This window comes from Oncorhynchus tshawytscha, linkage group LG08, assembly GCF_018296145.1.
Source record: "Oncorhynchus tshawytscha isolate Ot180627B linkage group LG08, Otsh_v2.0, whole genome shotgun sequence".
Classification (NCBI taxonomy): domain Eukaryota; kingdom Metazoa; phylum Chordata; class Actinopteri; order Salmoniformes; family Salmonidae; genus Oncorhynchus; species Oncorhynchus tshawytscha.
The window spans coordinates 27329673-27346270 of NC_056436.1; the positions used below are offsets into that span (position 1 = coordinate 27329673).

At 41.7% G+C, this 16598-nt stretch overlaps 1 protein-coding gene across 2 annotated transcripts in view; it reads right to left on the reverse strand.

The window, feature by feature from the left end:
* itpk1b (inositol-tetrakisphosphate 1-kinase b) overlaps positions 1–11715 on the reverse strand; it is a 55234-nt gene extending 43519 nt beyond the window's left edge. The window contains exons 1-3 of one of the 2 annotated variants that reach the window (XM_024430206.2): positions 11511–11715; positions 8664–8845; positions 3163–3187 (exon numbers count right to left, since the gene is read on the reverse strand). In XM_024430206.2, the coding sequence (XP_024285974.1) occupies positions 3163–3187; positions 8664–8758 (120 nt within the window). In that variant the 5' untranslated portion in view covers positions 8759–8845; positions 11511–11715. Of the gene's footprint in view, positions 1–3162; positions 3188–8663; positions 8846–9269; positions 9644–11510 lie in introns of those variants that run through there. The other variant, XM_024430205.2, reaches the window with a different exon arrangement.
* Positions 11716–16598: the final 4883 nt, after the last annotated feature.

Below are 16598 nucleotides of genomic sequence, written 5' to 3' on the forward strand. Positions count from 1 at the left end.
GTGCCTCTGTGGAAATGGGAGAACCTTCTAGAAGGACAACCATCTCTGCAGCCCTCCAACAATCAGGCGTTTGTGGTAGAGTGGTCAGGAGGAAGCCACTCCTCAGTAAAAGGCACATGACAGCCTGCTTGGAGTTTGCCAAAAGGCACCTAAAGGACTTTCTGACCATGAGAAACAAGATTCTCTGGTCTGATGAAACCAAGATTGAACTCTTTGGACTGAATGCCAAGAGTAACGTATGGAGTTAAACTGGCACCATCCCTACGGTGAAGCATGGTGGCAGCATCATGCTGCGGTATGTTTTTCAGTGGCAGGGACTGGGAGACTAGTCAGAATCGAGGCAAAGATGAACAGAGTGCTCAGGACCCAGGACTGGGGCGAAGGTTCACCTTCCAACAGGACAACAACCCTAAGCACACAGCCAAGACAAAGCAGGAGTGGCTTCAGGACAAGACTCTGAATGTCCTTGAGTGGCCCAGCCAGACCCCGGACTTGAACCTGATCGAACATCTCTGGAGAGACCTGAAAATAGCTTTGCCACAACGCTCCCCATCCAACCTGACAGAGTTTGAGAGGATCTGCAGAGGAATGTGAGAAACTCCCTAAATACAGGTGTGCCAAGCTTGTAGCGTCATACCCAAGACACAAGGCTGTAATAACTGCCAAAGGTGCTTCAATGTATTGAGTAAAGGGTCTGAATACTTATGTACAGTCGTGGCCAAAGGTTTTGAGAATGACACAAATATACATTTTCACCAAGTCTGCTGCCTCAGTTTGTATGATGTCAATTTGCATATACTCCAGAATGTTACGAAGAGTGATCAGATGAATTGCAATTAATTGCAAAGTCACAAAAAGGGCTTCACAGGCAAGGATATTGCTGCCAGTAAGATTGCACCTAAATCAACAATTTATAGAATTATCAAGAACTTCAAGGAGAGCAATTCAATTGTTGGGAAGAAAGCTTCAGGGCACCCAAGAAAGTCCAGCAAGTGCCAGGACCATCTCCTAAAGTTGATTCATCTGTGGGATCGGGGCACCACCAGTACAGAGCTTGCTCTGGCAGCAGGCAGGTGTGAGTGCATCTGCAGGCAGGTGTGAGTGCATCTGCCCGCACAGTGAGGTGAAGACTTTTGGAGGATGGCCTGGTGTCAAGAAGGGCAGCAAATAATCCACTTCTCTCCAGGAAAAACATCAGGGACAGACTGATATTCTGCAAAGGGTACAGGGATTGGACTGCTGAGGAACTGGGGTGTAGTCATTTTCTCTGATGAATCCCCTTTCTGATTGTTTGGGGCATCCAGAAAAAAGCTTGTCCAGAGAAGACAAGGTGAGCACTACCGTCAGTACTGTGTCATGCCAACAGTAAAGCATCCTGAGACCATTCTCCCATTGTGTGGGGTTGCTTCACAGCCGAGGGAGTGGGCTCACTCACAATTTTGCCTAAGAACACAGCCATGAATAAAGAATGCTACCAACACATCCTCCGAGAGCAACTTCTCCCAACCACCCAGGAACAGTTTGGTGACGAACAATGTCTTTTCCAGCATGATGGAGCACTTTACCATAAGGCAAAAGTGATAACTAAGTGGCTCGGGGGAACAAAACATCGATATTTTGGGACCATGGTCAGGAAACTCCCCAGACCTTAATCCCATTGAGAACGTGGCCAATCCTCAAGAGGTGGGTGGACAAACAAAACACCACAAATTGACAAACTCCAAGCATTGGTTATGCAAGAATGAGCTGCCATCAGTCAGGATGTGGCCCAGAAGTTAAGAGGTCTTGAAAAAGAAGGGTCAACACTGCAAATATTGACTCTTTGCATCAACTTCATGTAATTGTCAATAGAAGAGTTCGATACTTATGAAATGCTTGTAATTATACTTCAGTATTCCATAGTAACATGTGATAAAAATATCTAAAGACACTGAAGCAGCAAACGTTGTGGAAATTAATATTTGTGTCATTCTCAAAACTTTTGGCCACGACTGTATGTGATAGGTTTTTAGACATTTTTGCTCATTTATTTTTAAAAAACTGTTTTTGCTTTGTCATTGCGGGCTATTGTGTGTCGATTGAGAAAAAAAACTTTCATAAATCTTAGAATAAGGCTGTAACGTAAAATGTGGAAAAGGTCAAGGGGTCTGAACACTTTCCGAAAGCACTGTATACTTGCACTGTCTGATATCCATTCAGGAGCCTGGCCTAAGTGGATGAGGGTGGCTTACTGTGCTCATCAGTCTTGTTCTTCCCCCAGTGCTTCCTTTCTCGCCAAGGGTCACGTTAAGAGTTCAGAAATCTGCATTTTGAACGCAAACTATTTTTTTTAAATGGTGTTTTAAACCATTTAAATTGTATTATATTCAAAGTATTTTTTTATTCAATAGAGTGATCAGGCTCCTGCAACTATATTTTTTGTTCACAGAAAATACAGGACTGCGACAAATTCGTCAGAAAACAGCTTCATTTTCATTAGCTGTAGGGACTCATGAGAAGTACAACGCTATTTGGCTAGAAGCCACAAGTAAATGAGCTTAGCCTACAATAAAAAAGCCAGTCATTTCTTTGCAAAAACTCAGCACGGAATTATATTTCTAATGTTTATCATAGAAAGAATGTAGCCAGCTACATTTCCAAAATATTTTGCTTTAAGTTAATAGTAGATTTTACCAGAGAAGAAGTAAGTTACACTGAGAAAAGTACAGCGTTGTCTGAATTCTCACTCAAGTGGAGATGTAACTGAAGCACAATATGAGTCTGATGCAGAGGAGAAAACAAAAATGCAGCTAAATGTTATGCATATTTTATCCTGTGTGAAAAATGTAGAATTCTGCATTAATGTCCCCTCCCACCCCTGCGATATGAACCATGCCCTCTCTGCCTCATACAGTACACACCAGCATAACACAAAATTCTCTGGGCACAAACACCAGATCTTCGTCAGGCAACAGGAACAAATTATATGGCATGTAAAAAAAAATATTATATATATATTTTTTTAAGATCTAGGGATAGGCTATTCCATCAGCATTCTACTATGGATAAACCCTAAACTTTCCAAGCGTGTTGAAACCACGTGTTCAAGAAGCTTTTAATCTCCATTTAAAAAAGGCACAAATGTGTGAAAATAATTGGGTTAATAAGTCTTATTGAACTTACCTGGACTACTTCTATTCCTCTTTTCCTGAAAGACATAAGAAAAAATAAATCAAAATGCATTCACTCATTATTTAAACATCAAAACGTGGAGGTGGGAAAGAGCGAGCATTGCCGAAACGCCAACAGATTAACCGGACAACTCTGCAGACATTAAAACAAATTCACTTTCTCCTGCAGTGTTACATATTACAACAGAATAAAAAGACACTATTGTGTCACCACACACCAATTTATGTTCTAGCGTTCTGTAGTGGCTCCCAATCGCATTGGGAATCTCACACCATCAAAAGGTTATGGACATCAAGGGCAGAGATGGTCAGCAAGGAAACCAAGATAGAAAGTGCATGCACCCCCCACCACTAAGGCTTTAAGAGTCCTGAGTTTGTCTCACAAAACATACTGACAATAGCATAGGGCTACTCAACTGTTCCACTTATGCATGTAGTGGATAATACTAAATCTAACAGACTTTGGCATTATTGTTTCAATTTAGCACACACACGGTAAAACTTAATTCTGGGAATGTAAACCACAGTGGCATAACATTCAAGAATAGAATATGAATTTGTTATAGGAATTCATAAATATATCGCTGTTAAGGCCAAATAAGCTCCATCTGCTTTAGTCTGGGAGTCCAGGGACAGGGAATGTCTTCCCTTTTGAAGGACATTTTTTATACCCAAAGCACAAATATATATATATGTTAAAAAAAAGGGGGGAAAGTGGGTTGCTAGGCAACATGCAGACAGTCTACAAGAGAGAAATACTCAGTGGCGTTTGTGCAAGAGACTTCCAGCGGTTCTAACATAATAAACCACAATGTTCCTGTAAAAGACTTGACAGTCTTTCAAATCCACCTCAGTCTGCCCAAACAAGCAGAAGTAGTAGCGGATGTTTTCCTTACTTAGGGGTCACAAAGTAGTGAGAACATGCAAGTCCAACTAATCTGAACATACAAACATGGGTGAGAGCATGAACACTAGGCTATGCGCAGTGTTTTGGGTGTTCGTGGTGCCCCCCCCGCATAATTTTTATGTAGCCTCCCAAGTGGCGCAATGGTCTAAGGCTGTGGCACTAGAGGCTGTGTCTAAGGCTGTGCCACTAGAGATTCTGGGTTCGAGTCCAGGCTCTGTCGCAGCCAGCCGCGACCGGGAGGCGCACAAATTGGCCCAGCATCGTCCGGGTTAGGGGAGAGTTCGGCCGGCAGGGATGTCCTTGTCCCATCGCGCACTAGCAACTCCTGTGCGCAGTGCAAGCTGACATGGGGTCGCCAGGTTTACGGTGTTTCCTCTGACACATTGGTGCGGCTGGCTTCCGGGTTACGTGGGCATTGTGTCAAGAAGCAATGCAGCTTGGTTGGATTGTGTTTCGGAAGAAGCGCGGCTCTTGACCTTTGCCTCTCCCGAGTCAGTATGGAAGTTGCAGCGATGAGACAAGACTAACTACCAATTGAATACCACGAAATTGGGGAGAAAACAGAACGTTTTTTAGAAAATGGTTTATGAAAAAGGAATGAGAAGCCCAGTTCTGGTGACTTTTTTAAAAGGGACATATTGCTCCCAAATGAAACATTATGCTGACACCATCTAAAATATAATTTTCACCTCCAGAAATGAGCCCAATAACATATGGGTAAAAATGATTTGAACATATTGGACCATGCATATAGCCCAGCGGTAGGCAATGCCGCAGGCACGTCATGTTTTTGATTGAACCGACCTGGAAGACCAGAGCTAGGGGCTGTTCTTAGGCACTTTGTTTCAATAAAAGTGGTTCAGCTTATGGGACATGTAGAAACCCACTTGCTCGATGAGAGTTATTGTCTAGATCAAATATTTCTCTAAAACGAAAGCACGAGGTCCAAACGCAAACAGGAAGAGACATGGCACCTTCCACAGAGCTGGTGACATTAGAGTGCTGACGGGCCTCAGACTGGGTTCTCCGAGTGTGGGGTCCTCTCTCTATGAAGTTGAAATGGAGCATTGAATGAGACTACTAAAAGCATCAGAGGTTTATGTCACGCAATAGGTTAAAAAAAATGGCCAACAAAAATAACCTTGTAAAATAACCTAAAATAATAATTCCAAAACATAGGCCAATAGCCCAGGGGTAAAATAACAAACCCTACTACACCAATGACTTGCCAAATCTTTACAAGAACACAGTTGCACCCAGGTCACAGCCCCATGGTAACAGTAGAGCAGCCATTCACTGATTTACAACAATGTGGATATTTAATACTGCAGCTGGCCCGTTTCATGGTGTGTGAATGGGGTCATTGGTTTCAGCCTAGCTCTCATATTGTTGCCTGGTCCATGCGACGAAAGGAAAGGAGGGAAGATTAATAAGGCAAGCAGAGTTGCCAAGACCAAGCTTTTGTTTGGGCTTGACACACGAGGAAGTAGTCGATAGTGCAGGGTGATGTCGGCTTTTAACTCTCTCCCCTACAAATCACACATTTAAACAAAGTCAAACAAAAGCTCACACAAGTTCATGTTCACAACAAATTCTCCATCAAGCCAATAGGATGGCAGGAAGGTGAGAGGTCAGGGGAACACTAGTCCAAGAAGAACAGATCTTTATTCAGTTCACCTGTGTGTGCATCCAGAGTGAGAGATCTCCCTAACCCTGTCCTGACAGGAGGAAGTGACAGAGCTTCCCTTGTGTCCAGAGGCAGGGGGTCCAGACAGTAATTTCATTTCCCTAATAAAAGGTAAACAGTTCTACCAGCTTATGGGCATTATTAAAGCAGGAGTCCTTTACGCCAACAGCGTCTCCCGCACCGTGTGCGTGCAAATGACAACACATTGTTTTTTACAATACAGGAGCAGAAGTAGATAAGAAGGATGTTTCACCTTTCTTCTTCCTCTTCAAATAAGACCTTTAATATTTTCCCCAAGAAGTACACTGCAGGGAAAACCCACTACAAAAGAAGAACTAGGAGAGACTGAGCAGAATAGCTCACCTGTCATCAGATATGAGGTAAAAGTGATTGTGTGACGGGATAATGAAACCAGACAGGAATTCCTAGACACATTTTCACTTTGTCAAACTGAAATTATTCTCCAGGCCATTGCCCGCAACATGAACTACAGCTAGCAGCAACAGTGAAGGGTGAGTATGTTAGGCCACCGCCACCATGCACATTCCAAACCAACAATTCATGGAGTAGACAGTAGAGCAAGGAGGTAACCCGCCACCTACTACTACATGAAACAAGTTGTTCCTGTCACTTTCCTGAACTATATTTTCCAAGAGAGTAGTCAAGATGCAGAACATTTGATTGTTCCTACAGCTAATCCAAACCTATCCCTGGCCTACACACACCAGCCATAACAGCACCTCCCCACCCTATAGCCTACATATAACACCTGTGCCATCTTCCAGAGGAAATATTTTGGTTGGAGTGTTATGAAGAGATTAAAAATGTTTGGTGGATTTCATTGTCATAATCTGTGCTGGCTCAAATCGGGTTGCTCATCAGCCCCCTTGTGAGGTGAAAATCCATTCAGGGTTCGTACACTGTCAAGTCAAATGCAAGTACTTTAATGACTTTTTCAAGCATTAATATTTATTTTCAAGGATCATCCATTTGTAATAGTTCCTATTATGCAATTGTGTCTAGTTCCCAACAGATGGCACTATATCACCACAACCACATAAAAAATAAAATAAACTCTTCATCACTACCTTGCATGTTCTACTCAATAATACATAATCGTTTCCCTACTTATTTACCTCAACTTTTGGAACCACTGTACTACTAACCTCTCTCCCTGCTTGCTTCAACACTTCCTCTCTCTGTGTATCTGCAGCCTGACTCACCACTGTCTGTCTTACTACCCTCTATAAAAAAAGGTATTTGTATTATGAGAACTTATCGTTTGATTATAGCTAGCTTAAATTTTAGTTAAATGCTCCTGCCGAGGTCAGGCTCCGTTCAACATTAGCTTCTAATTTTATCCTTCTAATCAGCCAAAGGTATTTTATTTAACTAGGCAAGTCAGTTAAGAACAAATTCTTATTTACAATGACAGCCGAGGAACAGTGGGTTAACTGCCTTGTTCAGGGGCAGAATGACAGATTTTTACCTTGTCAGCTCGGGGATTCGATCGAGCAACCTTTCAGTTACTGGCCCAACGCTCTAACCGCTAGGCTACCTGCCGCCTTGTCTCTAACCAGTAATCACATCATTCACAATGCAGGCTGAGGCAATAAATAACTTTGGGTGAGAGAGACTGAATAAGTGAATGAATAAAGTTGTTGGCAATCAGCTTTGAAATCAGCTTAATTTGAGTTATGGAGTTATCACAAAGTACTAGGGTAGTGAATTGATGTTAGCGTTAGCTGTCAGCTAGAAAATAAAGTTAGTCTACAAAGCTGGACGCTAAAAGGTATCTTCTTACATTGTAAAGGTTTTAGCTTGTATGGACATTGTTTTGCGAACACTAATGAACAGTTTGAACCTTTTGAATGCCATGTCACATTATTCAAGTGTGTTAGCTCCCAACTCATGCTGCACAGAAGTTAACATGGTGCAGCCCATACTCCCAGTGGAGGCTAGCAATGAGTAAATGGAGAAGAAACGGTGCGCACTATAATAAGTTGGCTGCGCTGATAGACTGACTTGATCCTTGAGACACATTTGACTGAAAGTAACCAATTATAGTACCGAAACGTTTTTAATTTGCTAGTGTAAAAAAAATATTTTAAAAAAATCTGTATAGCATGCGACACTAAACACAGGGGAGTAAAAGGCAAGTGGATGGACACCACATCTAACATGACTGAATCAACCATGAAAAGTACAAATTTAAATATGCCTCTGAAAAGGATACAGGTCACAGTGAGCATGGGACTAATGAGATAACAGTTAAAACCCATCATATCTAAAACATCCCCGACAGCCACTTATTTACTCCGCCAATCAATCACTAAATCTGATTGATTTTCATTGCCCGAAGATTATGATCACTTAGCCAGACATTCTATGTAGCTATTTACACAGAACCAGAAAATTGTGCGACTGCTCAGGTCACTACAATCCCTGTGATTGTTTCCTACAAAAAAAGGCAGTACAGAGAAATGCACTTGGCCTAACACTTGTGCCCAACAGTGCTCAAAAACGGTCAGCAGACACTGTTGCATGATATATGCAAATTGAGCTCACACTGAATTTATGTAATATCCTCTTCAATTAATGTTCTAAATGTGTACTCCTCCAAAATATAATCAGTTAAAACAAGAAAAGATGGATGCAACACTTGGTTCTTGAGGTCATAATAAAATAGTAGCGCCATTTGGGCACATTTAAAGAAGTGATTACCTATGTTAAGACTGGATATTTGTAACAAATAGCTACACCACTACTAGTACTAGCTACTACAATGTATCTCGCACCAGATAGCTGGCTGTATCCCTCCAGGACTGTAACTACTGTACAGTAGACTGAAATGTAACCACCAGTAGCTACATTGTTGTCAGCACATACAGTAGCCTACCTGCACAAATCAGCAAAGGCCTGAAAATTCAGCTTCTTCATCTTCTTCTCGCTGAGCCAGTAACCCACTCTTCTGCCTTTCAAAAAAGTCTGCATCTCCACCTCGCGTGTTCACAATCCAGAAGTTATGGTCGAATCAACCTGGACACTGGCGAAAACAGGAAATTGTCGTCCCACACAAACCTAGAGGGGAGGGAGAAATGACTTTTGTATTTCGTATTAGCCTGGCCATGTGAGGAAACAGGACGTACTAACTTAGCTAGTTAGCCATAACCAATAAGTTGACTCGCAAAACTGCAACGTCTCTAGCTAGCAGTAGCAAACTAGTAGTTATAGCCGTAACAACAATGTCTACCTAGCTAAACTTAACTGATTTTTAAATGACTGTTAGCTACCTAAACGAACATTTACCAAAAGCCCCCCTCATAGTCTCGGAAATGCAGCTAGCCTAACGTTAATTTCTAGAGATGCGCCACATAAAGCAAGGCATTACTTAGCTTGTGATTTCTAAATACATTCACTGGGATGATGACAAAGCTCGAGGAGAAGCAAATACACAGCTGATTTTCGGAATAAATCCATAAAAAGTTAAAAAATGTATAGCTACCAGCTAGCACATGTCCTCTTTGAATTTCATCTAGCTAGCTAGCCTGATAGCTGTCCATTCTCCGTTCGGCTGGTTGTTCAAGCTGAAGTGGTGACCAAGCACTGCACGGAGATCTCTTCTCCGATTTTACCTGACTGCGTACTCACGCTCTCGAATAGAGCTCCTTTATGTAGCCCTAAACAACTATGCATACCGTTAGCTAGCTTGCTGGGGAGATTATAAGGACACAGTTGACGCTTAAACCGACAGCCAAACTTTACCCTAATTTTAATGAATTCTGAAATAATATATCGGTTGTCAATCGTGTCCTTATAGCCTTGATGAGCATGAAAACGATGTAAACCATATGTCATGGCCGTCTCAGTCACCAGACCCATTTCAACACGTATGGGAGATTCTGGAGCGGCGCCTGGGACAGCGTTTTCCACAACACTATGATGATGGAATTTCTAGTGGAAGAATGGCGTTTCATCTCTCCAATAGAGTTCAAGACACGTGTATAATCTATGCTAAGGTGCATTGAAGCTGTTCTGGCTCGTGGTGGCCCAAAGCCCTAAAACAGTTTATGTTGATGTTTCTTTTATTTAAGCAGATACCTGTATATCATTAATATACAAACAAATAAAATACAAGTTAAAAAAACAGACGTAGCAACTAAGGATTCTAGCTTTAAAGGCAGGTGTTGGAGGAAGTTGAGACATGCCGTCCAGATAGAATGGGCCACCACGGAATGGGAGGAGTAAAAGGCCAGCAACAATCGATATTATTGAGAGACCCATGAAATGACACCATATATACATGCTACAGACCCTAGTGAGTATTCCCTGTAATACTTTTACTGCGGCACCCAGAACTGTTTTTGTTCTATAAGTCAATATGTATTCCAAATACAGTGATTCGCATTGTGGCAAATAGTCTGGGTAGTCATTTGATTAGATGTTCAGGAGTCTTATGGCTTGGGGGTAGAAGCTGTTTAGAAGCCCCTTGGACCTAGACTTGGCGCTCCGGTACCGCTTGCAGTGCGGTAGCAGAGAGAACAGTCTATGACTAGGGTGGCTGGAGTCTTTGACAATAGGTCCTTCTTTTAGGGCCTTCCTCTGACACCGCCTGGTATAGAGGCCCTGGATGGCAGGAAGCTTGGCCCCAGTGATGTACTGGGCCATTTGTACTACCCTCTGTAGTGCCTTGCTTTCAGAGACCGAGAAGTTGCCATACCAGGCAGTGATGCAACCATGCTCTCAATGGTGCAGCTGTAGAACCTTTTGAGGATCTGAGGACCCATGCCAAATCTTTTCAGTATCCTGAGGGGGAATAGGTGTTGTCGTGCCCTCTTCATGACTATCTTGGCGTGCTTGGACCATGTTAGTTTGTTGGTGATGTGGACACCAAGGAACTTGAAGCTCTCAACCTGCTCCACTGCAGCTCAGTAGATGAGAATGTGGGCGTGCTCAGTCTTCTTTTTCCAGTAGTCCACAATAATCTCCTTGGTCTTGATCACGTTGAGGGAGAGGTTGTTGTCCTGGCACCACACTGCCAGGTCTCTGACCTCCTCCCTATAGACTGTCTCATCGTTGTCGGTGATCAGGCCTACCACTGTTGTGTCATCGGCAAACTTAATGATGGTGTTGTGCTTGGCCGTACAGTCATGAGTGAACAGCGAGTACAGGAGGGGACTGAGCATGCACCCCTGAGGGGCCCCTGTGTTGTAGATCAACATGGCAGATGTGTTGTTACCTACCCTTACCACCTGGGGTCAGCCCGTCAGGAAGTCCAGGATCCAGTTGCAGAGGGAGGTGTTTAATCCCAGGGTCCTTAGTTTATCAATGCAAATTACAGTGGGTTTCGGCACAGAGAATAGTTTTTTCTCTATAAGCCAATATGTAATTTATATGGCTGATGGGTATTTACACAAGTCATTTACACCACAGTCATCCAGTAAATAACTGCATATAGACTCTTACACTACATCAATAGGTTCTGTAGAATTAATTTACATTAATTTACTTAAGCTCCAAACATTTATCAATGTGTGCCACCTTATATTATGCATCTTATATAAAGTTGTAATTCTCTTTAGTTTACATTTTTTGTAACATTATTTGAAGATGATGCACTATGCAAAAAAAAAAATTAAAAATCAAGGCAAAATTGGAAGACCAGAAGTGTCAATGTTCCTGCAATGACGCTAATCTTTTCCAGTGTGCGGTCAAACACTTAAAAGACACACCCTCGTCCACTTACCCTGGGTGGGTGGTCCAAATTATTAGCCAAGCAAGGGAAGTTTGCAGCCTCAGCCCTCATTTTTAGTCGGCTTTGCGAGTATGAAATTATGGTCACTCCGGGCAGTGTTGCCAATTCCTCATTAAGGAAAGTAGCTCTTGGTTGTCCTTTTTTGGAAATTGTAGAAATAAAACATTTTCCTTCTTCAGAAGTTCCAGCTAGGCAGGCTAACGTTAGTTAGCTAATTCATTTGCTAGCTCTCATACAGTAGGCGTATATTAATAATTATATATTTAATATAAGTAGACATGCACTCATAATTGACAGTAGCAAAGCACCCATAAATTATCGGTGGCTGAAAACACTATCATCGCGGGACGAACGAGTGACGAATTTCCGGCCAAGGGTGGTCCATTTAAAAATCATTTCTTCCTCCCGCGCCCTGCAAGTGTATACTCGTCAGACGTCATGAAACGTCACCAGAAGTGTCCACTTAATTTGGGGGCTGAGGAGATATGGTGTGTCTTTTAAGTGTTTTGGGTCGCAAACATGGAGTACACTCGCAAACTCGGAAGGGCTGAGGGCCTTACGTTGGTAACTTCCCTTGCTTGGCTAATTATTTGGACCGCCCTCCAAGATGGCGACAGGGAGTCCCCAATGATATATATATATATATATTTTTTTTTATATATATTTTTTTTATTAAATCAATACATAAAGCACATGAGGGAACACTCCCCAATGATATAAGGCGAGGGTAAATTGACGAGGGTGTCTTTTGTGAGTTTGAACAGTAGCCTAGGATTCTGGCACTACCATTGCGCCATCTGCTGGCTAAACATTTTTCAAAGGTGAAGCTGATTGTCTCTGTCAAGCACTAGAGGGCAGTGCATCTACAGGTCAGGTTAGATACAATTTCCTTTGTCGAAAGGATTTAATGTTCCTGGATATGGCTTTCAACTCAAGAAAGTGTACATTGTATGCAAATAAAGAAATCATGATCACAGACTTTGCCATTATCAATTGTTGGCCCAAGTTAATTTGTGATCTGTGGGTGCATGAAGTATAGTCAAAGTTGTCAGCAATAGGTTTGAGTGTTTACAAATGTAATAATTAATTTAATTCACAACATTCAACAGATTCAGACTGTGTTGCAAAGTCTGTATATGAGGAATATGCATATTAAACTTGTGATTCAAGAATTTCTAAGTCTGACCACTCATAACATGGTTCATGCTTTTTCAGAGCCCTCCTTTTGTCAGCAGACATCTCAGGTGAGCATGTGGACATTAATTACCTTAACCCTCGCTGAATAAGAAGTCTAGAGGTGGGTAACGGCTATACTCATCCAATTTATGTTGCATTACCGCCATCAACTAGACTGGGCTATAAATCCATTATACTGTAATATGCACTCATTAAAACCAACCACCCTATTCCATTATTTAACCCTATTGGTCCCTACCCTAGGTCGATGGCACACCTTCCAGTTCAAATAACTCTCACTCACTTCCATTTCACCTCCAGGACTCAACCTGGCATACTGCTCACTCTGTACTTGCCACCAGTCTTCTTCACATCCCCCATCTCCCTTTCTATCGCCATCTTCATCACATTCAACCTGTTTTCCTCATTCTCTTTGAAGCCTTCTTCCTCACAGCTGAATCTCCTGCAGCTTAGGTAGAGGCAGCAGGTCCCCACACTCATAACAGAAGTTCCTGTGGTTCCCACATGTCTCTGTAGCCTGTTTCCACAAAATCCATGCTCCTGGATCCACCCCTACCTCTAGGAGTCTGATTTATTAGGCAGATCTACCTCCTGACTTGACACTGGAAGATTCTCAGTTGGTTTTGCTGGACTCTCCTTCTTACTCTCCTTTGAAAAAGGTCAAAGGTAAATTAGATGATTCTCCTTATCCACTAATCACATCATCAGGCAAATTACGTTTACAGAGGAATCCCAAAACACATGTGTAAAGTGCTAAACATTAATTTAGCTAGTTGTGCAAGATATTTTCTAGATACAATAATCTTAAATGTGTGCATGTTTTTGTTGTTGTTGACAAAACAACATCTGATTCAAAGGGAGTGTGCCAGATTTTAAAACACAGAGCACCCGTGTATCCTCGGCTGAAGAAGGCAATTGAGGAGAGCAGAAAGTTCTCCTTTTAACGAATTTTCACCCCTACATACTGTATGAAGAACACTTATCGGTTTCCGGGTTAAGGACAGAGTAGAGGGGGACAAAAGAGTCGAGGAGAGGACAGACATTTTCCAATTGAGAATCTCCCACTGTCATGGATGGATTCGCATCATAGGTAGGCCTACTGTACTTGCTGGCCAGCATTTTTTGTTATTACATGATGACCACTTCTATGAAGTCAACCAGACATGCAACAAGAATCTGGGTTAGGTACTGTCCTGTTTAAAATAATAATGAAGCCGCTTGTATATAATCATGAGACAAACACAGGGGAGTATCATTGCAATTAAGTGCAGTACAAAGGAATTAAGTTAGACGTTAAAATTGTATGACTTCACATGTCCAACGTTGCAGTCACAAGTTGGCTGCAGTGCAAATAGTGTGCAAAATCTTTGTTCTATCGTCTGTTGCAGACTCGCAGTGTCTTGTAAACCATTTCTCTCGCCAGGTAAGTAGCTACTACTACTAGCAAGTAAGTAGATGTCGTTTTCAAATAGCTAGTTACATCCAAATACTACTATAAAGATTACAGCGAAGCCTGCTTCCAGGCTAAACCTTGAATGATCGCTAGCTAACTAACATCTGTAGTTTTAATTTGTCTGATGGAATGTTTTGAATAATCTGTTATTTTGTTTCAATCACTCAAGGTGAGATGGCTAGCTAGCAAATCGAGAAGGGGTGCAATTAGGTCTTTCTATAAACTAGGGTAGGCCAACCAGTGAGGATTTCCTACACTGGACAATTTGTTACAGCTGTTAAATCATTGACAATAATCAGCATATTTCCACGTCATTGCATTAAGGAGGCATGCTACTGTATATTCAATAAAATCGCACGAGTTTGTCCAAAATCATGTGACATAAAACATTACTTTTCGGTTCTTGCATTTATGGCAGTGTACATTGTCATTATCATATATTAAGTATTAATCAGTTAAACTTGACATTGAACCATATAAAAATCCTGGATTGAGCTGTTGGACATTTCGTGTTTTATGTTATGCTGGGTGAGTTTTCATGGACACACAAATCCAAAATAATATATGCGATTGCAAAATCAAATGCCTCTAACCAAGAGTCACCTTACCTTGATACTTATAACCATATCCCTAGCGATTTGAGGTTGATTATTTGTTGTCTATTTGATTTACAGTACTTAGATTTAACAAAGAAAGCATTGAGGTAATGTGTTCAGATTGGACACGGTGTCCACAGTGCTCAAGTGTGTAACTCGACTGGGATAGACTATTGTTCAACACCCAACTCTATTCCTATTAATTATTCTGTATATAATGAAACATCCTATAGCCTATTTGGCTTATTCACAATATGATCTGGTCATGAAATAACATGACAAATACATTTTATTTTCCATGTTACACCTGCCATTTAAATAATACAGGGGGCTTGAAGCAGCCTATTTGGAGCTCAGAAATTAAAGTATTGGTATAGGCCTACCTTGAAAATAAGACATTTCCTCAATTTGGTGTTTGAAAAGTCCTTATAATTATTGTCTTGTCTTACCAGTGTGCTTTCCCATTTCTCAAGTGTTTGTTTCCTAGTTTTCCTGGTTCTGACCATTCTGCCTGCCCTGACCCCGAGCCTGTCTGCCATCCTGTACCTACCTGACTCTGACCTGATTACAAACCTTTGCCTGCCCTTTTCCCTGTGTTATAACAAGTTATTGATAACTGTACTATCTGCCTCCTGTGTCTGCAACTAGGTCATATCCTGAGTCCTGATGATGACGAAACATTGTTTTACTGCTCTAATTACGTTGGTAACCAGTTTATAATAGCAATAAGGCTCCTCTGGGGTTTGTGATATATGGCCAATATACCATGACTAAGGGCTGTGTCCAGGCACTCCGCGTTGCGCCTAAGAACAGCCCTTAGCCGTGATATATTGGCCATATACCACACCTCCACTGGCCTTATTGCTTAATTATGTAATTTATACAACTGTATAACAGAGGTCCTTAAATTAAAGTACATTTAAGTGCTTGAGAAAGTCCCTGAAAGTCCTTGAATTTGACTTGCCATCTCTGTGCATTAAAATTTCCATAGCTAAAATGCAATTGTGTTCGTTGTCTGTAGTTTATGCCTGCAAATACCATAACCCCACTGGCACCTGTTGAATTCAGAGCATGTAACAAATAAAATGTTATTTGATTTGATCATGGGACACTGTTCACATCAGCAAACCCCTCGCCCACACAATGGCATACACACTGTCTGCCATCTCCCCGGTACAGTTGAAACTGGGATTCATCCGTGAAGAGCACACTTCTCCAGTGTGCCATTGAAGGTGAGCATTTGCCCACTGAAGTGCAGTCAGGTCAAAGTCCTGATGAGGATGATGAGCCCGCAGATGAGCTTCCCTGAGACGGTTTCTGACAGTTTGTACAGAAATGATTCAGTTGTGCACAGTGGCTGTAACATGTAATTATGGACCAATTAGGGACCAACAGTTCTTACAAAGAGTAATCCACAACCAGATAACTACCTGCCACTAACTCCAGATACAGTGTGGCCTTTTGTGTGTCCTTATATACAGTGCCTTGCGAAAGTATTCGGCCCCCTTGAACTTTGCGACCTTTTGCCACATTTCAGGCTTCAAACATAAAGATATAAAACTGTATTTTTTTGTGAAGAATCAACAACAAGTGGGACACAATCATGAAGTGGAACGACATTTATTGGATATTTCAAACTTTTTTTAACAAATGAAAAACTGAAAAATTGGGCGTGCAAAATTATTCGTTCCACTTCATGATTGTGTCCCACTTGTTGTTGATTCTTCATAAAAAATACAGTTTTATATCTTTATGTTTGAAGCCTGAAATGTGGCAAAAGGTCGCAAAGTTCAAGGGGGCCGAATACTTTCGCAAGGCACTGTATATAGGACA